The sequence below is a fragment of the Anolis sagrei genome, chromosome 2, assembly GCF_037176765.1.
Source record: "Anolis sagrei isolate rAnoSag1 chromosome 2, rAnoSag1.mat, whole genome shotgun sequence".
NCBI classification, from domain to species: Eukaryota; Metazoa; Chordata; class Lepidosauria; order Squamata; family Dactyloidae; genus Anolis; species Anolis sagrei.
In genome coordinates, this window is record NC_090022.1 from 282,188,380 (window position 1) to 282,211,643 (window position 23,264).

A 23,264-nucleotide genomic window follows, 5' to 3' on the forward strand; every position below is an offset into this window, starting at 1 on the left:
GAAAAAGGCAGAGAATGATTTCAGTATTTTCTGTTTTAAATTTAAATGTTTGTATACATGCCAGTGGCTTCACAGTACAAAGAGCAACATTTTTGGATTACAATTATGAGGTGCTCCAGCCAGAATTATGGGTGTGTCGCAGATTGACCACCCTCATTGGGGAGAGGAATCTGGAAAGGCTTGGCTTACATTTTTAAAACTCCCGGTAAAGACTTTGAAAACAATTAGCTACTTATTCCTTAGCAGCTCTAACAAAAATAAGCACTCAATTTAATGCAAACACTAAGTGAAGGTAGTGATAACTATTCTCTGGCAGATTCTCCATAAACAATATCCAGCAGGCTGTACTACTCATTCCAAACGTCTCCAATTCCAAACCTCTCCAGACATCTCCAATTCCTCCATTTCATCCATCTTGCCACTCCCTCCTTTCTGCCCTCAATGTTCTTCCTTTTCCATAGTTTCCCCCCAGCACCATCATCTCATCAGACATTCCTCCCAGTTGCTCCTTATCACATTGTTCAATGCCTCAACACTTTGCAAGCTCCCACAGCCCTCCTTTACTTCAGGAGCTACTTTGCTTGGCTATGGGTGGTGCCCTCTTTACTCCTCCACCTGTTACAGGGAGTAGAAGGCTAAAAAGAGCATTTCCCTCTCCATCTTATGGACATATTCAGTAAAGGTTACTTCGGAGGAAGGATAAAATCACTAGCAAACACAACAGTTTTCCAGAATAGGGTCTAGAAAGGATGCCAAATGCTCCTGGCTCAATAATGCTCAAATTTCCAAGAAAGCAACATCAAAATGTTTTAGTGCAGTTGCAGGAAAAGCAAAGGAGTTTGATCTTCTATAGAAGACTGGTAGAGAATGCCTAGTATACAGGAAATTATCTTCAAATAAATTTGTGATAACTAAGAGAAATTATTGTCAAATTCATTTTCAGCATCCCAAAAAGGACAAATATGACCCAAGATATTTTACCACTCAAGCAGCTTCATCAAATATACTCCAAAATGTTTCACAAGACTGGAATTTAGAAACAAGGGGGGTTAGCAAGTGACAAACAAAAACTAACCAAATGTAGATGTTTCTGAAGGCAACTTAAAAATGGATGATGCTCATTACATTCCATGCAAAGACAGCCTGCTATTTTTCATCTTATGTTTTATTGGAGAAGGGATTATAAATGAGCACAACAAGAAAGGAATGAAAGGAGAAAGAGAAATGTTGGCAATATTTAATCATGTATTTTTTTTAAAAAAAATAACAAAAAGAAACCTGATTGATTTCTTAGGCACTCTTAGAAGAATCAAAAGCAAAAGATGGAAGGGGAATGTTTCTGTGGCACTAAAAGCCTTCCCATAATCCCTTCTTGAATTCCAGCTGCACTTTTGGTAGGTTGAAAATAGAGTGTATCGTGTTGTGCATTAAAGTTGACATAAGGATCTTTTTCCCCATTGAAGATACACAATAAGAAGCTGCTTGGGCAATGAAAACGGTAAAGCTGAGCATCTGCCAGATGTTGGAAGCTAAAGCTCTGAACTATTCTTACCATAATGCATCCCTAGGGGATGACATCACAGCAGGATGCTTATGGGGAAATAAAGGGACTTTCAACAACAACATGTAGTACATTCCCCTAAGCATTTTTTTTTAAAAAATAGACTTTTGTTTCTTTTTAAAGAAACAGAAGATGATCCACAATAAATGGGTAAAAAAAAAACTATGCAGGAGAAAACATATACCTAAACAATTGGTCCCAATAAAACAGTGGGTCCCAACCTTTTTTCTTTTTTTTTTGACCAGGGACCACTTTGACCAGGGACTACTCTCCAACATTAGTACCAAAAGGGTTACAAATCAGTTTTTGGTCAACTTTAGGTTCGGTTTGGGGTGCTGATTCAGAAAATTGCACTGGATAGACCACATCAACTCTAGTTTCTGATACAGTGAGAAGGAAGGAATGGCAAAATATGCAAAAGGAGAAGAAATAAAATAAAATAAAATAAGAGGAAGGAGGCTTGCAGACCAGATTATTGTCTTTGCAGCCCACTGGTGGTCTGCAGCCCACAGGTTAAGAACCACTGCAATAAAAGAAGCAAACCAAAATTCCTTATAGCCTCTTCCCATATTAATAGCAAATCACAAAGACATGCAAAGTAGCAGAAAGATACAGATCAGAATGAGAATATTTTCTAGGCCTACACTGGATTATACCATTTTACAAAACTTGAACATCTTCATGATCAGCAATTTCATTTTTGCAATTGCAATTATTTCACATGATTATTGTGTTCTCAATTGGTAACAAACTACTATTTATAACAACTTCAAGCATTATTATTACTGCTATTATACTGTGGTTATACTAACCGAAAGCCAACTCTTCGAGTGTAATGGAGGCAGTTCTTTGTGACATGGGTCTGGAAGTGCACCGACCGACATATTGCACCACATTCAGGACAAGTGTATGGAGATTTATGCTGATGAATTCTCTGATGCGATGCAAAACTGCAGGGGTTTGGAAGCAACATCTGGCATATACTGCAGGTCTTCTATGCAATAAACATATAAGAATATATAAGGGAAATTAGCCATTTGGGTTAGCCATACACTATATTTTACAAACGTGGTCATGATTCTAAAGAGATTTTAAAATAAAATACTACTATCAAGCTATTATGATGTGTGATTAAAAAAGTAACAACAAATGAATAAAAAATACTGTAATCCAGAATTATGGCTGTTTTAAAAGGTATGCACCTGTTTTGGGGAGGCAATTCTGTTTTATTTGAGAACTAAGGAGAAAAAATTGTGTTAATTTAACTGGTTTCAATAACTGTATTTTTAACGGTATAATCGATATCATTTTTAAAAACCAAGTACCCTGATCCTATTTTATACAACAACAGAAAATACAAGGTACAAAGAATAGTGAAGCTATCCAGGACCACAGAGAATCCATACAAGCTATAGCAGATAATGCCTTCATTATACTGATATAATTTTATGTCATCTTCTCTCCAAAGAGCCCACCCAGCCTAATATTTCACTTTCTTTCTTATCTGAGTTGCAATAAAAGATTGTAAATGACCCAGATTACCAAGCCAACTTTGCAACTGAGCAGATGGGTTAATTCATGTCTGATAAGTCTATGTCCAACATAAAAGCCACCACTCCATAATGGTAAACTTACCTTTCTGAAGATAAATTATTATAGACTAGCCATCCTCTGCCATTCATGGCTGTGGCCCAGTCTGTATATATGAGTTTTGTGTGTATATATGTGTGTGTATATATTTGTGTATATGTGTTTATATATGTGGTTATGCGCATGCGTTGTAGTGTATTTTTATTTTTATTTTTGGCTTTTTAGTCTCTTCCGCTGTGTTTTCCAATGTTTTTATGAGTGATAATCACCCGTTGGCCTGATAGGTATATTGTGTCCAAATTTGATGTCAATTCGTCCAGTGGTTTTTGAGTTATGTTAATCCCACAAACGAACATTACATTTTTATTTATATAGATTAAGGGGGAAGCAACTTGTAATCCTCTGGATATTGCTGCTCTGCAACTCCTTATCAGCACTTCCTATTGACTACACTGGGTGCATGTGTTGAAATTACTATATCTAGTAGGGAACCACAGGTTGTCCACTCCTTTTTCCAAAGTTTGCTATTACCTGGAAGATAAACTGCACTACAATTCGATGTACAACATACAGCATTCCATCATTTTGGACAAAGGATCAGGATAAAAATGTAAACAACAGATTATCAAAACATCACAACAGTGTTGCTAGAATCCTTTGGGTGACTCGCATATGTATACATGAGAATCTGTTGACAATTTTTAGATTAGCTATGGAAGCAGAATAACACCTGTAGAACTCCACATCCACAGATTTATGCTGTGCAACCCTGATGTAGCATCTATGTCTATATCCAATACTGGTGTTGATCCCTGCATGTAAACAAATACCTGTGAAATTGTATATAATCTTCAAGAAAATCCCAGAAAATTCCCACATTTAAGAGTAACATTAAAGCCTAATATCAAATTAAGACAGTCAGTAAATTAAATCTGACATCAATAAGTTAAACTATACGTAATCCAGTGGTTCTCGACCTGGAGTCCCTAGATGCTTTTGGCCTACAACTCCCAGAAATCCTAACAGCTGGTAAACTGGCTGGGATTTCTGCGAGTTGTAGGCCCAAAACATCTGGGGACCCCAGGTTGAGAACCACTGACATAATCAGACCAAATTCTATAATAGCACAAATCTAAACAAAACATCCACATTTGTGTATGACAGCCAGCAAGGGTTCACAAAACAGTGTAGGTGGATATATAGACAAATAGGGCTGGTGTAGACCAGGAAAGCCCGAATACGAATAGTTCTCAACCAGAATCTTGGCAGTGATCTTTCGACCATCTAATCTCCCTCCTCTCCATATGCTAGCGAGCAAAAGTAGGTCTTTTAAAAGAGAGAAGGGAGCGGACCAGCTTTATTTCTTTAGGGAGGGAGTTCCAGAGGTGGTGGGGTTGGGGGGGATTGAAAATTTAAGCACTTAAGCAAAATGTGCTTTGTTTGCAGTAAACCAATTAATCAAGGAGAGGGATATAGCATTCATTTCCAATATTCTAGCTGATTACATACAAGAAAGGGATGAAAGAGTCAAAAATATGCCAGTACCACCTTGCATTCCTATGCAATACAAGTTAGAATTCTACCATTTCATTCTGTGTACATATCGACATTCAATTTGGAAATCAAAGGAAAACAAGATTCTGCTGCAAGTCCATAGGTAGCCTAGCAACAAGGAGGACATTTATATAACTCAAGTACAATTTGTCATAGAAGCCAGCTTCTTCTAAACCAAGCTTCTAGTTCAGCGTGTCTCAACCTTCCTGATGCCGCAACCCCTTAATATAGCTCCTCATGTTGTGGTGAACCCCAACCATAACATTATTTTCATTGCTACTTCATAACTGTAATTTTGCTACTGTTATGAATCGTAATGTAAATATCTGATATGCAGGATTATTTTCATTCACTTGACCAAACTTGAAACAAATATCTGATACGCCCAAATTTGAATACTGGTGGAGGGATTGATTTTTTCATTGGGGAATTGTAGTTGCTGGGATTTATAGTTAACCTACAATCAAAGAGCATTCTGAACTCCACCAACAATGGACTTGAACCAAACATGGCACGCAGAACTCCCATAACCAACAGAAAATACTGGAGGGGTTTGGTGGGCAATGACCTTGAGTTTTAGAGTTGTAGTTGACCTACATCCAGAGAGCACTGGGGACTCAAATAATGATGGATTGGGCCAAACTTGGCATGAATACTAAATATGGCCAAATGTGAACACTGGTAGAGTTTGGGGAAAATAGACCTTGACATTTGAGAGTTGAAGTTGCTGGGATTTATAGTTCACCTACAACCAAACAGCATTCTAAACTCAGCCCACAATGGATCTGCACCAAACTTGGCACACTACCTACATGGCCAACATTGCATACTGATGGAGTTGGGAGGAGCTGTTTTTGATTTCTGGGAGTTGTAGTTCACCAACACTCAGAAAGCACTCTGTACTGGTGATGGAACTAGTAAACCTGCCACACAGAACTTGTCTCAGAAACAACCCTCCCCTTAGTTGAGAGGCCGGCCAATCACAGCAGAGGAGGGCTTTTGGTGGGAAGATTCGCCGTCTCTTTTCAAAAAGGAAAAGAAGGACAGGCAGAGAGATCTTCAGCCTTCTCTGCTGAAGGGCAGGCATGTAGCCGGTGGGGGGGGGGGGGGGCTTGAGGGGCTTCAGCCCCCCCCCCCCAAATTCTCATGGTGGTTCGGGAAAAGGCCTTACTGGTGCATTATTTAAACTGTTATGTTTATTCATATCATGATCTAATCACCATACTCAATATATCCCATATGCATGGGGGTATTGGGATAACGATACAAAAAGTTTGCTAGGGTAGACCCTCTTTCACTCAAACTCAGCCCCCCCCCCCCAAATCGAAATCCTGGCTACGGGCCTGCTGAGACCATCAGGAATACGTATTTTCCGATGGTCTTTGGTGACCCCTCTGAAACCCCCTCATGACCCCCTCAGGGGTCCCGACCCCCAGGTTGAGAAACACTGTTCTAGTTCATCTGAAACCAGTTTTTAAAAACTCTAATTCTTTAAAATTTAAATCAGATGAGATTGCAGCATAGCAGATGTTCAAATACTGGTGCTGCCAATACCAATGTACATCATTATGTACATCTTCATTGCTACGGACTACCTGTGTGTTCTTTTGATGTGAAAAGACTTCTGGAACTGGCATCTGGACCCACCAGCCATTCTGCATAACAAATTGCCTGGGATTACAGCTGGACCCAAATCAATGGTTCTTTTGTATTTCTGCACCACAAAGAAATCTAAGCACACTCTGAAGACCTGTAAATTGTTGACATGAGATGACTTTGAAATGTTTTTGTTGGATGCCTTTCAATCATTCCACTACTGGTAACCCCAAGGCAAATCTATCGCAGGTTTTTTTTCTTGGCAAGATTTCCCCAGGGTAGGTTTGCCATTGCATTCCAGAGACACAGAGAAGGCACAGATATAAGATATAGAATATAGGATGAGTGACACCTGGGCTGACAACAGTAAATGCGAAAGGTGTTTTGGAGCCTTAGTAGACCACAAGCTGAACATGAGTCAACAGTGTGATGTGACAGCTAAAAAAGCCAATGTGATTCTAGCCTGTTTAATAGCAGTTTAGTGCCAAAACTGAAGGAAGTAATAGTACTACTCTTTTCTGCTTTGGTCAGATCTCACTTGGAATACTGTGTCCAGTTCTAAGCATCACAATTCAAGAAGGATATTAACAAGGTAGAATGTGTTCCGGGAAGGACAGCTGAGATAGTGAATATTGTAGAAGCCAGGCCCTATAAAAATTGTGTTAAAAACTGGAGATATTTATATTGGAGATGAGAAGGTTGAGAGAGGACATAATAGCTCTGTTTACATATTTGAAAATATGTCATATTTAGGAGGGGCTAAGCTTGTTTTCTGCTGTCCTGGAGACTAGGACACAGAGCAAATGATATAATTTATTTCACTATTTTTAGAAATGCAAGTAGTTCTATATGCATTCGTTAATTTAATAATTACTTTAACAAAAAGTAAAATGATAATAATTAGTAATATTTGAGTTTCCAAACAATTCAGACTATTTCTTTATAAAAAAAAAATTCTGCAAAATTATTTGAAAAGGTACAAGGCTCAGACAGTGGAATGAAATATGAACATCTTTCAGCACACATACAAACATCATTCCCACAGATATTGCTGGGGAAATAATGAAACTAGATATCTGGACATTCATGTTTAGCATTATAATTGTGTTATTTAAAATAATAATACATATGTAATGGGGTGACTAAAACATTCTTGCAAAAGCTGGTAACTTTAAAAAATTATGTACAGTATAAAATGAACCTATAAGTAAAGTAAACATATAATAAAACAGATATATTAATTTATTAAATAAGCATAAATGAGTTATGTAGTCCCTTGAAAAAAACATTAAAATGTTTTCCCACTAGAGTGTTTAATGGATTTTACATCTAATCTATTCTCTCCCCTCTTCATGCTTAACATTTTGTAGTGTTGTGCTATCTCTGAAGTAAAAACAAATCAAGATCTGCAAATCAACTTCAGTTTTGGTTTTTTAAAAACTGGTTTAAAGCTAACTAGTGGCAAATGTAACACTACACCATGACTACTATGAAAAAGGAACAAGTTCAGCGAGAGAGTTCAAGAAAAATTGTGGAATCTTCTTTCAACATTGGTTAAAAGTATGGGATGCATATATCTGTACCTTGTCTATTAGCAATAAAAATAATTTTAAAAAACAAAAAACTGCCAGCCACATAAATTTGTTAACCTTTAAAAACACCACAGTTATATCTGTTTCAGAAAGTTTGGAAGTTAAAATCATGACCCAACTTGTTTGCACAACCCCTTAATTACCTGAGAAATTTCCATTCTAGATTGAAACAGCCGTTAGCTTGCTAGTTTTGGAGATTCTTAGCTAAACGAACAAACACTGCCTTTGATAATACTTTTGATCAGAGTCAAAGAAGGATTTAGCTGGGGGGTTTTCAGCAAGGTTAGAAAACTGGGTTTCCAACACTTTAGAAAGCAACATGCCATCCTACTCAGGGCAGAAACATGCTGTTGATTTTCTTGTATACACTGAGCCCTACACTTTCACAGGGTCTAGGGCAGTAGTTCTCAACCTGTGGGTCCCCAGATGTTTTAGATTGCAACTCCCAGAAATCCTAACTGCTGGTCAACTGTCTGGGATTTCTGGGAGTTGTAGGCCAAAACACCTGGGGGCCCACAGGTTGGGAACCACTGGCCTAGTGCTCAGGACTGCTGTGAAAGTAAGGCAAAGTGAATTTTAATATAGCTTTGTTTAAAACTCAAGAGAGCACATGTCTAGGTCTTCTAGCACAATTCTGTGATCGAGTTCCAGTGCAGGTTGACCAAACAGTCATACTGGAAGACTTAGAGATTTGTAGAGAGAATATATTAATGAAATCTGCAAATAATGAAATCCATGAAAGAGAAACACACAAACATGGAGGACTGACTATAGTCTGGGTTGTTGTGGGTTTTTCGAGTTGTAGGGCCATGTTCTAGAAACATTCTCTCCTGACGTTTTGCCTGCATCTATGGCAGGCATCCTCAGAGGACCTCACAACCTCTGAGGATGCCTGCCATAGATGCAAATGAAACATCAGGAGAGAATACGTCTAGAACATGGCCCTATAGCCTGAAAAACCTACAACAACCCAGTGATTCCGGCTATGAAAGCCTTCAATAATACATTGACTACCTCTTCTATTAAATCAAACTGCAGCAAAAGAGCCCTTGCACAAGGTAAGATGGCCTTGAGCAAGAGGAACACTCTGGAAATTGAATTCAGAAAATTTTGCTGATCTATTATAAATCATTTTGAGACCCGGCAGAAAATTTGGACCAATGTTTGCCCATCCCTGATCAAGACAAGTGTGGTCTAAAGGAAATCTTCAACTGCAGGAGAACAATTCTTCAGTGGAAAAAAAAGGTCTAATGACCACAACAGGAACAAGATTTTTCCTAAACATTTGCCCTCCAATCCATACTGCATCTAAGAGGAGATGCAAATAGAATCGGCTGATTCTCTCCCACATTTCTATTACTGCCTTTTCCCTCTTAGGGCCCTTCCACACAGCCATATAACCCAGAATATCAAGGCAGAAAATCCCATAATATCTGCTTTGAACTGGGTTTTCTGTGTCCACAATGCCATATAGTCCAGTTCAAAGCAGATAATGTGGGACTTTATTCAGCTCTGTGGAAGGGGCCTTAGAGGCAGACTTCGCAAGGAGAAGTGGCCCTGATTCCACAATTCCAACAGCTATGTCTAGAATAGTGATCTAGATAAATGATGACAATGACAGGCCTAATAAGGTCAAGAGCTTAGAAAACACACCATTGGATAAAGCAATGGCTACAAAGATGAGCTAAGCAGTGGGCAGTGACTGGTGCCAAAATAGATTTGGCAGTCTGAGCTCAAGCAAAAACCTGGTGAGAAAATCCATCTCTGAAAATTTAATTTTAGGGGAAGATCCCTAGCTTAGGATCTAGAATGATAAGTAATTCAGGAAGAAAAAAAACAGGCACAAAAAACAAGGAGTGAAAAGGGAGATAGAACAATTATACATAAGGGCAATGCTTATTTTCATATTGTTCCAGGAATGACAAGGTTCCCCCATAAAGCAAAACACACACTGTGCAAATATAATATGCCAATAACCCAAAAGGATTATAAGCATGTATCCAAATGGAATAAAGGAGAATCTTACAGTTAAAGGTCCTGATCAACCGAGGCTCCGAATGCTTAAGAAAGCACTCTTCCAAAGATGAAATAACAAAATCAGACACAATAATACATTTCTCTCTTTTTTAATCACTATATCTTGACTCAAGTGACAGAATGGCAATTTCGCAGAACACATAAGAACTATGTAGAATATGAAGGCTGCAAAAATATTTCAGCATGCCCAAATATTATGTGTTGGTGAAATTAATCTGACAGGTTGCTCCACCAACTAAAGAACAGTTACACTTGTTAAGTGGGATTTTAATTACATTATTCTTTTTCAGTCTATTAGAATGCATGTATATTATCATTCTAAAAAATAATTAAAATGCTGCTATGCTCTCTGGAGACAACCACATACTTTACAGAGGGTTTTTGCCTGCATTTCCTGGATCCACCACTATACATCTTTTCCTGTCCTTAGGTCTTTTGTGATAAATTTATTTGTTGATTAATTAATTATTTCATTGATATCCACTGTTGACTCATTCATATCTGCAGTCAACCACTTATACTGGGAGTGGATCATTATCCTCTGTCTGAAATAGAACACTACTTATTAATCTTTACCAAACAAGGCAGAGTAAATGAAATATATGGGAGCAGGAGAGAGACATAATTAAAGAGGTTGCAAAATGCAATCCTATGCTTCGGAATTGCATTTCCAAATTTGACAGTTCCCAGAAATGCTCCACTTCCACTATTCCCAAACAACAATCCTATCTTAGACTTTGTAATTTAAGTAGGGAAAAATATCAGGTTGGGGGAGGGCAACTTTAAAAGGACAAAAAAAAAAAACCTAGTTACTAGGCTTCCCAAAATTCAACAGTGACATGCTGTGAGTTTTCCAGGCTGTATGACCATGTTCCAAAAGCATTCTCTCCTGATGTTTCACTCACATCTGTGGCAGACATCCTCAGAGGTTGTGAGGTCTGTTGGAAACTAGGCGAGTGAGGTTTATATATCTGTGGAATGTTCAGGATGAGAGAGAAAACTCTTCTCTGTTTGAAGCAAGTGTGAATGTTGCAACTGGCAATCTTGATTAGCACTGAATGGCCCTGCAGTTTCAAAGCCTGTCTGCTTCCTGTCTGGGAGAATCCATTGTTGAATAGCTTTGCAGTAAACAAGGTGGCCAGTTGCAACATTCACTCTTGCCTCAAACAGACAAGAGTTCTTTGTCCCACCCTGGACATTATTCCACAGATATATAAACCTCACTTACCTAGTTTCCAACAGACCCCTCAACCTCTGAGGATGTCTGCCATAGATGTGGGTGAAACGTCAGGAGAGAATGTTTCTGGAACATAGCCATACAGCCCAAAAATCTTACAGCAACCCAGTGATTTTGGCCATGAAATCCTTCAAAAACTCCATGCTATTTTCTGAAAATCTCAGGGCCTGGCTGAATACTAACATTCCAAATTAACAAGTCGATTAATGATAATTTACCTACTGTATATAATATATTCCCAAATTAATCTTAAAATCTAATGTTTCATACTTTGATTCCATGAAATGAAGCTTCTCTAAAAACTGTCATTTTTTAAAAATATATATATATAACCACATGCCTGGATTTTGCTTTAATGCCTTTGCCATATCTCTGCATCTACAGCAGACGTTTCCATAGAATGTCCACATTGGGACAGGATAGAACATTAGTCCATTTATATTCTGTTTAACAGCCATAAACTATATTAAAAGCAGTGTCAAATACACAACCTACTAATACAGAAGGAAATAAGAGTCATTCATCAACACTTTTCAGACCTGTTTCTGACAGGCCAGCAAACCAGAACAGGCATGTCATTGCATGGACTTTGCACATTAATAGAGCTTAAAAAGCAAATGCCTGGAATGATTATGAAACTTTATATGGAACACTTAATTAATGAAAACAAAATATCAAATGAAACATTGTCTATCAAATAAAGGACTCCCAAATGAATCAATTCCACTGTACTACAGATGCATACAACTATCTCTCCGAAAATGTCTATCAGCACTTGTAAAAAAGAGAGCATGTTCGACATTTTTTTTGTTCTCAAAAACAAAGTATGACAAATGTAAAGGTCAAAGAAGCAACTCAAAGGGACTAAATATCGTTCCTATAGCTAAACTGCATAACTTTCACTGCCTTTTTATAACTTTTAGTAAAGGTAAAGGTTTCCCCTGACATTAAGTCTAGTCGTGTGCGACTCTGGGTGGTGGTGCTCATCTCCATTTCTAAGCTGAAGAGCCGGCGTTGTCCATAGACACCTCTAAATTCATGTAGCCGGCATGACTGCATGGAGCACCATTATCTCCCCACAGAAGCAGTACCTATTGATCTACTCACATATGCATGTTTTTAAACTGCTAGGTAGGCATAAGCTGGGCCTAACACGAAGAGCTCACCCTGCACCCTGGATTCAAACTGCTGACCTTTATGTCAGCAAGTTCAGCAGTTCAGCAGTTTAACCCACTGCACCACCAGGGGGGCCTTTTATATGTTTAGAATAACACAAATGTAGTGGGTAGCCTTGTAGTTCATAATACACAATCCAAAGTCTATATTAGACTATTACTATTGTTAGGTCAACCGACTTGTTTGTTTTATAAAAGAAAATTAGCCTGATGTTTCAAAGGTTTCCACAAGGAATTTTGTGCCTTTTTGGTTGGCCTAATAAAAGTATTTAGGAGGAATATTTTGAGTGTTGACAAGAGATGGATGCCGTACTCTGCCATGGAAGGAAATAGCAAAATTCCTGGAAGTAAATCTTGCCAAGAGAACCCTCTGATAGAATCATAAGTCTCTGTTGATAGGCTCATTGCTGAAGGCATGTAACCATCACCAAGGTATCAGAAAATAGGTTTGGATAATAGCCCAGGGTTTAGTCTCATTTTCTTTTCAGGTTCTCCCTTCTTTATTGGATTTCCATCAATTATTTCATTTTATCTAATCATTTAAATCCAGCTTTACTCTACTTTAGAAAATGTAAACAAGGATGTGTTGTCAAAGGCTTTCATGGCCGGAATCACTGGGCTGCTGGGAGTTTTCTGGGCTGTATGACCATGATCCAGAAGCATTCTCTCCTGACTTTTGCTCACATCTATGCCAGACATTCTCAGAGGTTGAGGGGTCTGTTGGAAACTAGGCAATTGGGTTTTAATCAAGGTGGCCATTTGCAACATTCACACTTGCCTCAAGCAGACAAAAGTTACTTCTTCCACCCTGGACATTCCACAGATATATAAACCTCACTTTCTAGTTTCTAAAAGATGCCTCAAGCACTGAGGATACCTGCCATAGATGTGGCCAAAACATCAGGAGATAATGTTTCTGGAACATGGCCATACAGCCTGAAAAACCCATAGCAACCAAGTAAACAAGGATGGTTTGTGTTGTGGTGGGCTGTTCTTCTGATGACATTAATTTCTGCCATATTACATTCCTTCAAGCAGAAATCCAAAACAGTGTGTGTTTACGCTAGAAGGCATAAAATGTATAACATTAAACTGGAAATAAAGACAACACTGGAGAACAAACTATTTCCCTTGAGAAAATCATGTTAAGAGTTCAGATAGAAACTAAGATCAAACCTCACTTGATCCATGACTCATTAGACTGACTAGAGGCAAAGCTCTTCAGTCATAATCCTTAACATTGAGAAACTGAAAACTGGAGCCCTAACATCACATTTTGGCTACTGACAGCTAACAGATCTATTCTGGAACAGGTTTCCAGAAACTGGGATTCTCCCAACTCCAATGTAACTTCAGAACAAGTCCCTTAAATACCTGGATGCTTAGGAGTCTGGGGTGATATTCTAAAACTCATTCAGATTAGTTCGGGAGCGAGGAACTCTATTTGTAACTCATTTACAAGGAAACAGGAAGTCTGTAGAGAAATAATGAAAATGCTACATAGGGAAAGGCATAGGAAGGGACCACGCTGCTTCCAGATCCCAACAAAACCAAAAAATAAACTTGGTTGGTATGGATTTAACCCATAACTTGTGGAGTCTGGATAACAGCTATTGACACAGAGGAAACAGATTCTTTTGAACTGTTAGAGCCTGCCCAATACAAAGGAGAACTTAAATCTAAATAAATGATTTCTTGCACTCCGCAGCTCATTGTCCCAGGACTGTGGCACAAAAGACTATATATTCCTAAAAGCAATTTTGTTCTTTCAAATGTAAGAGCAAATTATTTTATTATATGAAAGGCATAACAAATTCCCTCCAAATTCCCTCCTTTGTATTTTAAAGATATTTTTGTAATCATTCCCCACTTTACTTTAAGGAAACTAAAAAAATCTAAGGAAACATGGAAAAATATCTATATTTATTGCAGAAACACTGGAATATAAAGATAGAATACTGTACTTGTCCGCTTGAATCCGCGGCCTGCTGGTAGTGTGTCGCTAGAGCTGTCTCATCTTGGAAAACTTCATTACATTCCAAACACTTGAGGCTATGCCTGCATAGCTTTGATGAGTCTTCATCTAGAGGCATTGCTGGAGGAACAGGAGTACTTGGGGGAGCCGATATGACTGTCCCAGTTATGCCAGACTGTATCTTTGTTATAGTGTGAGAGCCCATAATGGAGCTCTGAAGAATGGATGCTGTAACGGAAGTATTACCTGTAGAAGAAGATATCATTTGATCTGTTGGAACTGGTTTCAAAATCAAATGGGAACACTGCATTACCACCCCTTTCTCTTTGTGTCCCCGTGCATGAGAGAGAAGGCTGCACTTGTTATAGAAAACAAGATTCTTTGTGCAGTGATTGCAGGTAACTTCAATGCGCACGCTTCTTCTATCGTAATGCTGCGCCAGACTCTTCTCAAGAGCAAACGAGTCCCCACACTCCAAACACTTATAACCACGTGTGGGTAAAGTGATGCCGGCGTTTGCAGGAGGACTAAGGTTTGGGATGTAAATGGGGACAGGGTTAACACTGCTGAGCACCTTGTTGAAAGCTTCAACAACAGAGCTCTGTAGAGACGAGACCACCTGGACTCGGGATACTTTTTTTGATGGCTGTGAAGCTGCAGCAGAAATTATTGCCTGCTTGATCTGTTGCTGAGGTTTGGTGAGCACTTGGCGGAGTTCAGAGGTGGTCTGAGCACTTTGAGGCAGTAGATTAAGGTTGGCAAGATGGACAGTCTTTGGCACAAGTTTTGCACTGGCAAGGCTGGATGCTGGCACCACAACAGTCTGCTGCTGTATAGCATTGGCCGCTTTGATAATGGCACTGCTGGCACTTTGCACCGATGCTGCAGATATCACTGTGGCCTTCACTGTAGTGTTGTTAGCAAGCTTCAGGTTGATAACCTGGGATCCTGCTGTCTTAACAGCTGAGACCGGAAGGAAAGCAGTAGCCACAGGTTTAATGGTGACCTGTTTTGGAGCGAGCTCTGCAGAAGTAACTGCATTGGCGACCACCGTTGACTGGAGTGGTGCTCTTGGAGGAGAAGACAGGACAGCAGCAGAAGTTGGAGAAGACAACAATGATGTTACGGAAGCCACCATGGAAGCTGTTTGCTCTAGCTTTCTATTGCCATCCAAATCAATTTCTGGCAACACTCTTGTAACTGTTCGTTTGATTTCCCCAGATGATGTCTTGATAGTTTTTATGCGAACTTTTGGAATTGCTGGTGTTGAACCTGCAGGTGATTGTGGAGACCCTTTACTGCTGTTCTCACTTGATATACTTCTGGGACTATCTGGTTGCTTCATGGATGATTTTTTAGTGCAGTCAATGAGACTCTGAGATTCAGGTGATTTATCAATGGCCCTAGGACTTTCACTTGTATCTTTCGGTAAGGGTGATGGTTCTCTCGAATTTGACTGTGGGTCTCTAACAATGTCCGTTGCTGCTTTTTTAGCACTAAGCGCAGCAATTGCAGCAATACATGAGGACAGTTTTGAGGATGATTTTGCTTTAGACTGTGAAACACTGGTAAGATTTGTGTCCCCCTTTTCAGTGCCTATTTTTCCATCCAGCACTCTATTTTCAAGTGTTTTTTCTGGACTATCTTTAAGCAGTTTATCATCTAGTTTTCTTGCTTTAAAAGGTTCATACATACCTAAAGATGTAGAGTTTGCTTCAGAGTCTCTTTTAAGAACCTTGTTTTTATCAGCATTACCCGAACTTGCAACTCCAGGTTTCATCAGGTTCTCTCCTCCAAGCACTTTTAACTTTTCAAAATCATGCTGAGAGAGAGACCCAGTTAATACATTAGCTCTGAAGTTTCCACGCATCTCTTCCTTATCTGGAGGGTCATCAACCTCAATTTTTTCATCATCATCAAATTCTTCTGCACTTGAGATGGGGCTAAACTGGCTGAAGGTTGACTCTTTGAGTGTAGTCTCTGAAACTGAACCCTCATCTTTGAGAGACTTGCCTTCTTCTTTATTATATCCTTCCAGAGCTGATACAGTTAAAAAACCATTATGTAAACCATTTCCTGTGGAATGGTGGCCATCTTTCTCTGCTCCTTCAGAAGAATCGATAGTCCGTACATTTTTTACAATGACACTTACACCAACATCAGATGATGAAGGTGCATGAGAATCATCATCAGGATGCACATTCTGTTTTATGTGGCTTTCATGATCATCATGTCCAGATTCAATAGCAGCTTTGGGGTCAACCATATCTGGAATGTCAAATGCTGCAAGAAGGTCATCAAAATCTGGAGTCTTCATATCTCCCATGGTCACGTTAATTGTTTAGAAGTAAATCTACAAAACAAACAAAAATATTTTATACTAGTGCAATAACCTTTAATACACAAATATCAATATCACAGATCCAATCTTGGCATTTCACCCATGAACCCAGAAGAACACCCTGAAATGTCTAAAAATTTTGAGAAATTAGAAAGAAAATTTGGTCTAAGTCTTTATTCTACTGTACAAGTAAAATAGAACCATATTTAAAAAATAATAAAATTCCAGATCATTTTTATTTGCACATGAGAAGAATCTGAGCTTTTTACAAGTACTCATGTTGAGAGTTATAATAAAACTTGTGACCTATCCTTATTGTATACCGATATCGAAAGAGTACCATGCACACTGATAATATGTGGAAATCAATTTTAGACTCAGGTAATGTGAAGGCATCATCTGGTGTTATAACTTAAGTAAAGTCTGTTCTGGTTAGTACTTGTATGGGATTACCTGGTGTTTTAAGCTGTATTTCAGAAAATAAACTAGCAAAAACACCTCTGAGTATTCCTTGCTTAAGAAAACCCTATAGAATCATAGAATCAAAGAGTTGGAAGAGACCTCATGGGCCATCCAGGCCAACCCCCTGCCAAGAAGCAGGAATATTGCATTCAAATCACTCCTGACAGATGGCCATCCAGCCTCTGTTTAAAAGCTTCCAAAGAAGGAGCCTCCACCACACTCCGGGGCAGAGAGTTCCACTGCTGAACGGCTCTCACAGTCAGGAAGTTCTTCCTCATGTTCAGATGAGGACATGTAGTCTCTTGTAGTTTGAAGCCATTGTTCCGCGTCCTAGTCTCCAGGGAAGCAGAAAACAAGCTTGCTCCCTCCTCCCTGTGGCTTCCTCTCACATATTTATACATGGCTATCATATCCCCTCTCAGCCTTCTCTTCTTCAGGCTAAACATGCCCAGTTCCTTAAGCCGCTTCTCATAGGGCTTATTCTTCAAACCTTTTATCATTTTAGTCGCTCTCCTCTGGACACATTCCAGCTTGTCAATATCTCTCTTGAATTGTGGTGCCCAGAGTCACTGGTTAACTATGAAATTCATGAACTCACCATAAGTTAACCAGTGACTTTAAGGCACACAAACAAAAACTATATGAAGCTGAGAGGCTGTAAATGAGCAGATTTCATACAAACTGAGCATTTTTTTTTGTTCTCACAAAAAAGTATGTTTTAGAAGGCATCAAAATTTGATGCTTCAAAATTAGAAGGCATCAAATTTTAATGTGTGGGTTGCATTCCCATCTTCCCAAACATTTAGACATTTTGGTGAAGTGAAGGTCATTCTTTTGGGGAGATTTTGAATTGAAGGGTTGATGCAAGCTTGCTAGCAGTCTCTGCTCCTGATGAGAAGATGGAGTAAAAAAAGAATGGCACAAGGGAGAGGCTCCACACACACTCTCACACACTCACAACATGTACACAAATGCATACAAACTGAGGTGCTGCCCCAAGGAATGGGGTCCCTTGCAAAGACTTGGCTGGGGTGGATACACTTTTCTCTCTCCCTGACATTCTTCGCTCCATTCTCGTTTCTCCTCCAACCCTCTTAGTCATCAGAGTCAGAGACGGCTAAAAATAGGGGGACACCTACCCAAGTCCATACTGCCCAGATAACTTTCTTGGTTGGAGAATTAATCTGAAGGGTTGGGTGGAGTGCTGAAGATGGATGACTCAGAGTGGTGGTATAAAAATTAAAAGTTGAAAGCAGGTAAGGTGGGAGATCCTTCCCTCCACTCCTACCATCTTGTTGCTGATGGCAACAGGGAAAGGTGGCCACATTGGCTAAACAGTCCTGCTCACACAACAGTAGTGGCAATAGGGTGCGGATGGCCAGCAAGGTTATGAGGTTAACCAGCTCCTGACCCACTGTGAAAGCACTGTTGGTACCGAACAGTGAAGCCACCAAGTCATCACAAGAGGAGTCTTCTGAAACGGGTGGCAGCACCAAGGCCCACTGGGACCCTTAAAAAGCAGCGCAACAGTGGAGGAAGGTCCAGTGGATCAGTTCTTCTTTTAGTTTCTCCCCAGATGGACTCAGGTGAAAACTTAGTTCATTCTGTAAAAACCTAAAAGAAGCAGTGACCCCATCTACTCCCCCAGCCACACCAAAGACCCACCACTACTCCTATTTTCCCACCCAGATTACACTGACTTGTGGATAAGTCAATCCAAGTTTTGGGGAGGAGCATTTCCTGTCAAAAAAAATCCCTGATTTAAACTCAAGCCTCTATGGTGGCTGTATTTTGGCAATGGTTATATATCTTTTTTTTCCTTCAGAGATTATTGCAAAAATTACATTATCATAACTACATTTGCTGAAGCATGAGTGCTATATAAGATGTTAAAAAGACAAAGGAATGTGTCAAATAAAATCCTTTTAAACAGGCTCATGGCAGACATTATAGGTTGGTATGGTTTTCAAAAAGCTAAAATCCAGACTATAGTAAGATTGCTACTCTTCACATTCCAAGATAATTGTTATATTCTTTTGCATTAAGCAGCCAAAGGGTAGAATACTGTAAGGAATAAGTAAAAAGCAATTCCCCATGATCTGTGGCCATCAGTCTTCAACACCAACTGGTTAGGGCCAATGGGTGGTGGTGCCCACATGTTATCCCGTTCCTCCACTCCCTTTCCCCATCATAAGCCATTCATTTTCTACAAAGAATTGGATTACTTGTACATATCTTGAAATATTTTTGGACCACATTTTCCATCAGCTCTAGCAATGGTGGTGGGAAATGAAAGCCAATACATCTGAAGGAGAGGGAGCAGATTGAAGAAAGTTTACTCAAAATAATGACGTTTGGCCCCAGGAACAGAGCATATGGTGATCCAATGCACATTGCTTTTACACTCCACATTCAGCCAAGAAGGCACAGGCTATAAAGCCCCATTGTACCACATAATGACTTTACTGTACATAGTAATGCCATCATTTTATCACATCCAATAAGACCTAATTTTTACTTCAAGCTTTTAAGAAGGGCCTGACACCTGATAGCTAAGTTATTCATGGTACGTTGAACAGATTTCAATGAAAGTAAATATTACAGCATAAGGCTGAAGCCCATTTTAACAAAATGTGTTACATTTTTCTAAATAATTGGAAAGTGTTTCACATTTGAGACAAGCAGCAATCTAGAGATCTAAGCTGGACTTATTTATCACTCTCATTAATGTCTCAACAAGGGAGGTAGCAGCACGATAATAAATCATTTTCAGTTTTTCCCAATTGGAATGTGTTCTCTATGTAAATAATAATTAGAAAAAGATAATACCATTGGACATTCGAAGATGTCTATGAACAAATCAACTGCACAATTTAAACCACAACATTTATGTGAAATGAATGGAGCACAATATTTAAACAAGAATGAGGCAGAAAGTTACTCTGGGATTATGGCGCCTCATAATTCCATATTGTTAGGACTGGGGAAAAGAAAGCTACCAGCCAGCAGAAGGGAACGAAATAGGCCACTAACCTTACCATTTATCAGTGACACCTTTGTCTCTGATAATTATCTAAGTAATCATTCACTATTGTTCAAAAACAATTCCCTAAAGGAATTGCAAGTAGAAATCCTCATTTGAAATTCAATAGAAACATGTTATTTAATATGGAAACAGTAGCCAAAAATTGTAAATATCTCCTAAATATGCCCAACAACACCAAGTGTGTTGGACAAATGATCTGTTGTCCCTCCTAATGGTGCTACGAAGTAGCAGCAACATAAATAACTGTTTTTCTATTTTAAAAACCTTATACCGGTCATGGACAAACTTCGGTCCTACTGTCTGTTAGGAATTGTGGGAGCTGAAGTCTAAAACACCTGGAAGGGTGATGTTTGCCCATGACTGCCTTATACTGTGAGGCAGGAACCTTAGATCTAACTCAAAAATTATTGATTTATCTTAAGCTCAAAATTCAAAGACAGATGGGATAGTCTGGATCGATATGCAGGGGCAGGCATGTAGCCGGGGGGGGGGGGGGGGGGGACGGGACGGGACTTGGGGGGCTTCAGCCCCCCCCCCCCAAATTCTCATGGTGTTTCACAAAAAGGCCTTACTGGTACATTATTTAAACTGTTATGTTTATTCATATCATGATCCGATCACCATGCTCAATATATCTCATATGCATGGGGGTATTGGGGTAACAATACAAAAGGTTTGCTAGGTTAGACCCTCTTTCACTTAGACTCCACCCTCCCCCCCCAAATCAAACTCACCCCCCCCCCCGAATCAAAATCCTGGCTACGGCTTGTGCAGGGGTATCTTGCAAGCACATTTGAGACTAACTAAAAGAAAGATGTTAGTAGCATAAGCTTTTGCAGACTCAGACCCCACCTACACTGCCATATAAGGCAGTTTCAGAATTTATTTATTGCTTCATTTATACCTCACTTTTCTCACCCCCATGGGGGGGGGGGGCTCAAGACGGCTTACAACTCCAGCAAGATTCAATGCTGTTTAAAACAGAACCATGAAACATATCCTGTCAACTAAAACAATTAAAACAGTCAAGCAAATAAAACATATAGATTAGTAACAGATTAAAACACCCCAGTTAGAAATCTGGTAGCTGCCCATTGGATTAACTGAAGCTTCCAGGCCATCTTCAAAGGCAACCCCACGTAGAGTGTGTTGCAGTAGGCTATATGGGATGTAACAAGAGCATGGACCACCATGGCCAAGTCTGACTTCCCAAGCTATGAGTACGATTGGCGCACAAGTTTTGATTGTGCAAAAGCTCCCCTGGCCGCTGCCGAAACCTGGGGCTCCAGGCTCAGTGATGAATTCAGGAACACTCCCAAGCTGCGAACCTGCATCTTCAGAGGGAGTGCAAGCCCATCCAACTTAGGTTGTACCCCTATACCCTGCATGCATTATTTGCTGATACATCACACAGTCCTAGACACTTGGGAAGTATCCAACGTGTGGGACAATACAACAGCCAGCAGAATGATCTTATTTGCTATGGACTCATCTTGTTGTGTTTCAAATAACAACAACAACAACAACAACTTTATTTATATATCTCACCACCATCTCCCTAAAGGGACTCAGGGTGGCTTACAAGGAGACAAACCTGAAATGCAGAGTAAAAACATAAACAATAAAATAAAATGAAAACAAATTAAAATCACAACATCATCATAAAAACAGTTGCAATCACAGCTAAAAACAGTATAATGGCTGCAGATTAGGTGCTGAGTGCGGAGGGATTGGGAAATGTGCAGTCGTTCATAGATAGTTCTATGGTACCAAGAGCCACTAGGAGGTCTAAGAAAATCAACAGGGATACACTCCCCCATCAAATTCCCTACTTCCACTAAGCAGATCTTCCACTAAGAAGACCAAGGCTGATTCACTTCATTATCCCAGTTTACACATAATGCAGTTTAACTGAATTGAACTGGAGTATATGAATCTACATTGCCAGATGCAGAGGATGAAGCTAATGTTATCAAGCGCTTTCTCTCAGTCTCAAAGATCCTACAAAATCCCTTAGCTTATCTCTCCTTTCCTGATATGCCAAAAAGTGAAACCAAAAATACCAAGGAAGAACCTTGTGCCCAAGGAGAAGCCATGTAGATTCTATCCAAAAGATCCCTCTTCACCGCCACACATATATTACAGCTTCCAATCAAAGCCACAAAATTGCTTGAGATGAAGCAAACAAATACATATTTTATGAAAAGGATAAAAGCCAGCCAATCCAGCATTTTTCTCCTCTCCTCTTCAACCTCTATTTGCTTCCATCTAGAATCAATTAGTGTAATTCATTGTGAGTACATAACTCAGTTACTGAATCATTCCAGATTGGTTTGTATTGAAACTGAGCATGAGAGAGGAAACCCTAAAATAAGACCATCACAGAAAGAGCAAAAACCTTGGAAGTAACTACTGTAATTACAAACAACTATATATTTACAATTCGCCCTCCTCATTTGAGGTTTTGACTTTTAGAGATCTGATTATTCAAAGACTGACTTAAAATGTTCTCTAGGAATTTTCAGGTCCGCCAGTGTGATTTTACGCTTCCTTTCCAGCTGATATTGACCAGAATCATGATGGAGAACCCAAAAATGTATAGAAAGATGTTCTTCTAGGTTAAAAAAGTAATGTTTAAAAGATTTTATTTATTGAGATTTATATAATATCAATATATTAAAACACACATGCAAATTGGCATTTTTTAATTTGCAGTTTTCCACTTTCAAGGATTCTTCACCCCTTTTAACAGACAATGTGAAGGGCTGACTGTACAAGTAATTTGTTCATTAAGTAAGCTACAACCACGTTGCATTATAACTGTAACTCAACACAGGACAAATTTGATCCTTTTGCAGTGCTACTGTTACTCTTTCTTGTTACTTTTATTATGATAGTGGCAGAAGTACTGAATGAGTAATATCACATGGGAAAATGTTGACTTATGTTGTGTCTCCTACTCTGCTGTGAGTGTTGAGGGCGACAAAATGAGTGTGGTTTGTACTGCAGAGCAGCACCTTGTGGCAGTCAGGCTTTGTAAGTAACTATAAGTATCTTTTATCCCAGCTGAACTGTTTAAAATCTTAAAAGATGATGCT

The 23,264-nt window shown here is 39.3% G+C and overlaps 1 protein-coding gene across 11 annotated transcripts in view; it reads right to left on the bottom strand.

The window, feature by feature from the left end:
• The window catches only part of ZNF532 (zinc finger protein 532), a 55,256-nt gene that overhangs the window by 12,392 nt on the left and 19,600 nt on the right, over positions 1-23,264 (bottom strand). For 10 of the 11 annotated variants that reach the window (XM_060761340.2, XM_060761333.2, XM_067464642.1 and 7 more), the window contains 2 exons: positions 14,307-16,670; positions 2,374-2,555 (listed from right to left, as the gene is read on the bottom strand). In XM_060761340.2, the coding sequence (XP_060617323.2) occupies positions 2,374-2,555; positions 14,307-16,643 (2,519 nt within the window). In that variant the 5' untranslated portion in view covers positions 16,644-16,670. The remainder of the gene's footprint in view (positions 1-2,373; positions 2,556-14,306; positions 16,671-23,264) is intronic. The other variant, XM_067464645.1, reaches the window with a different exon arrangement.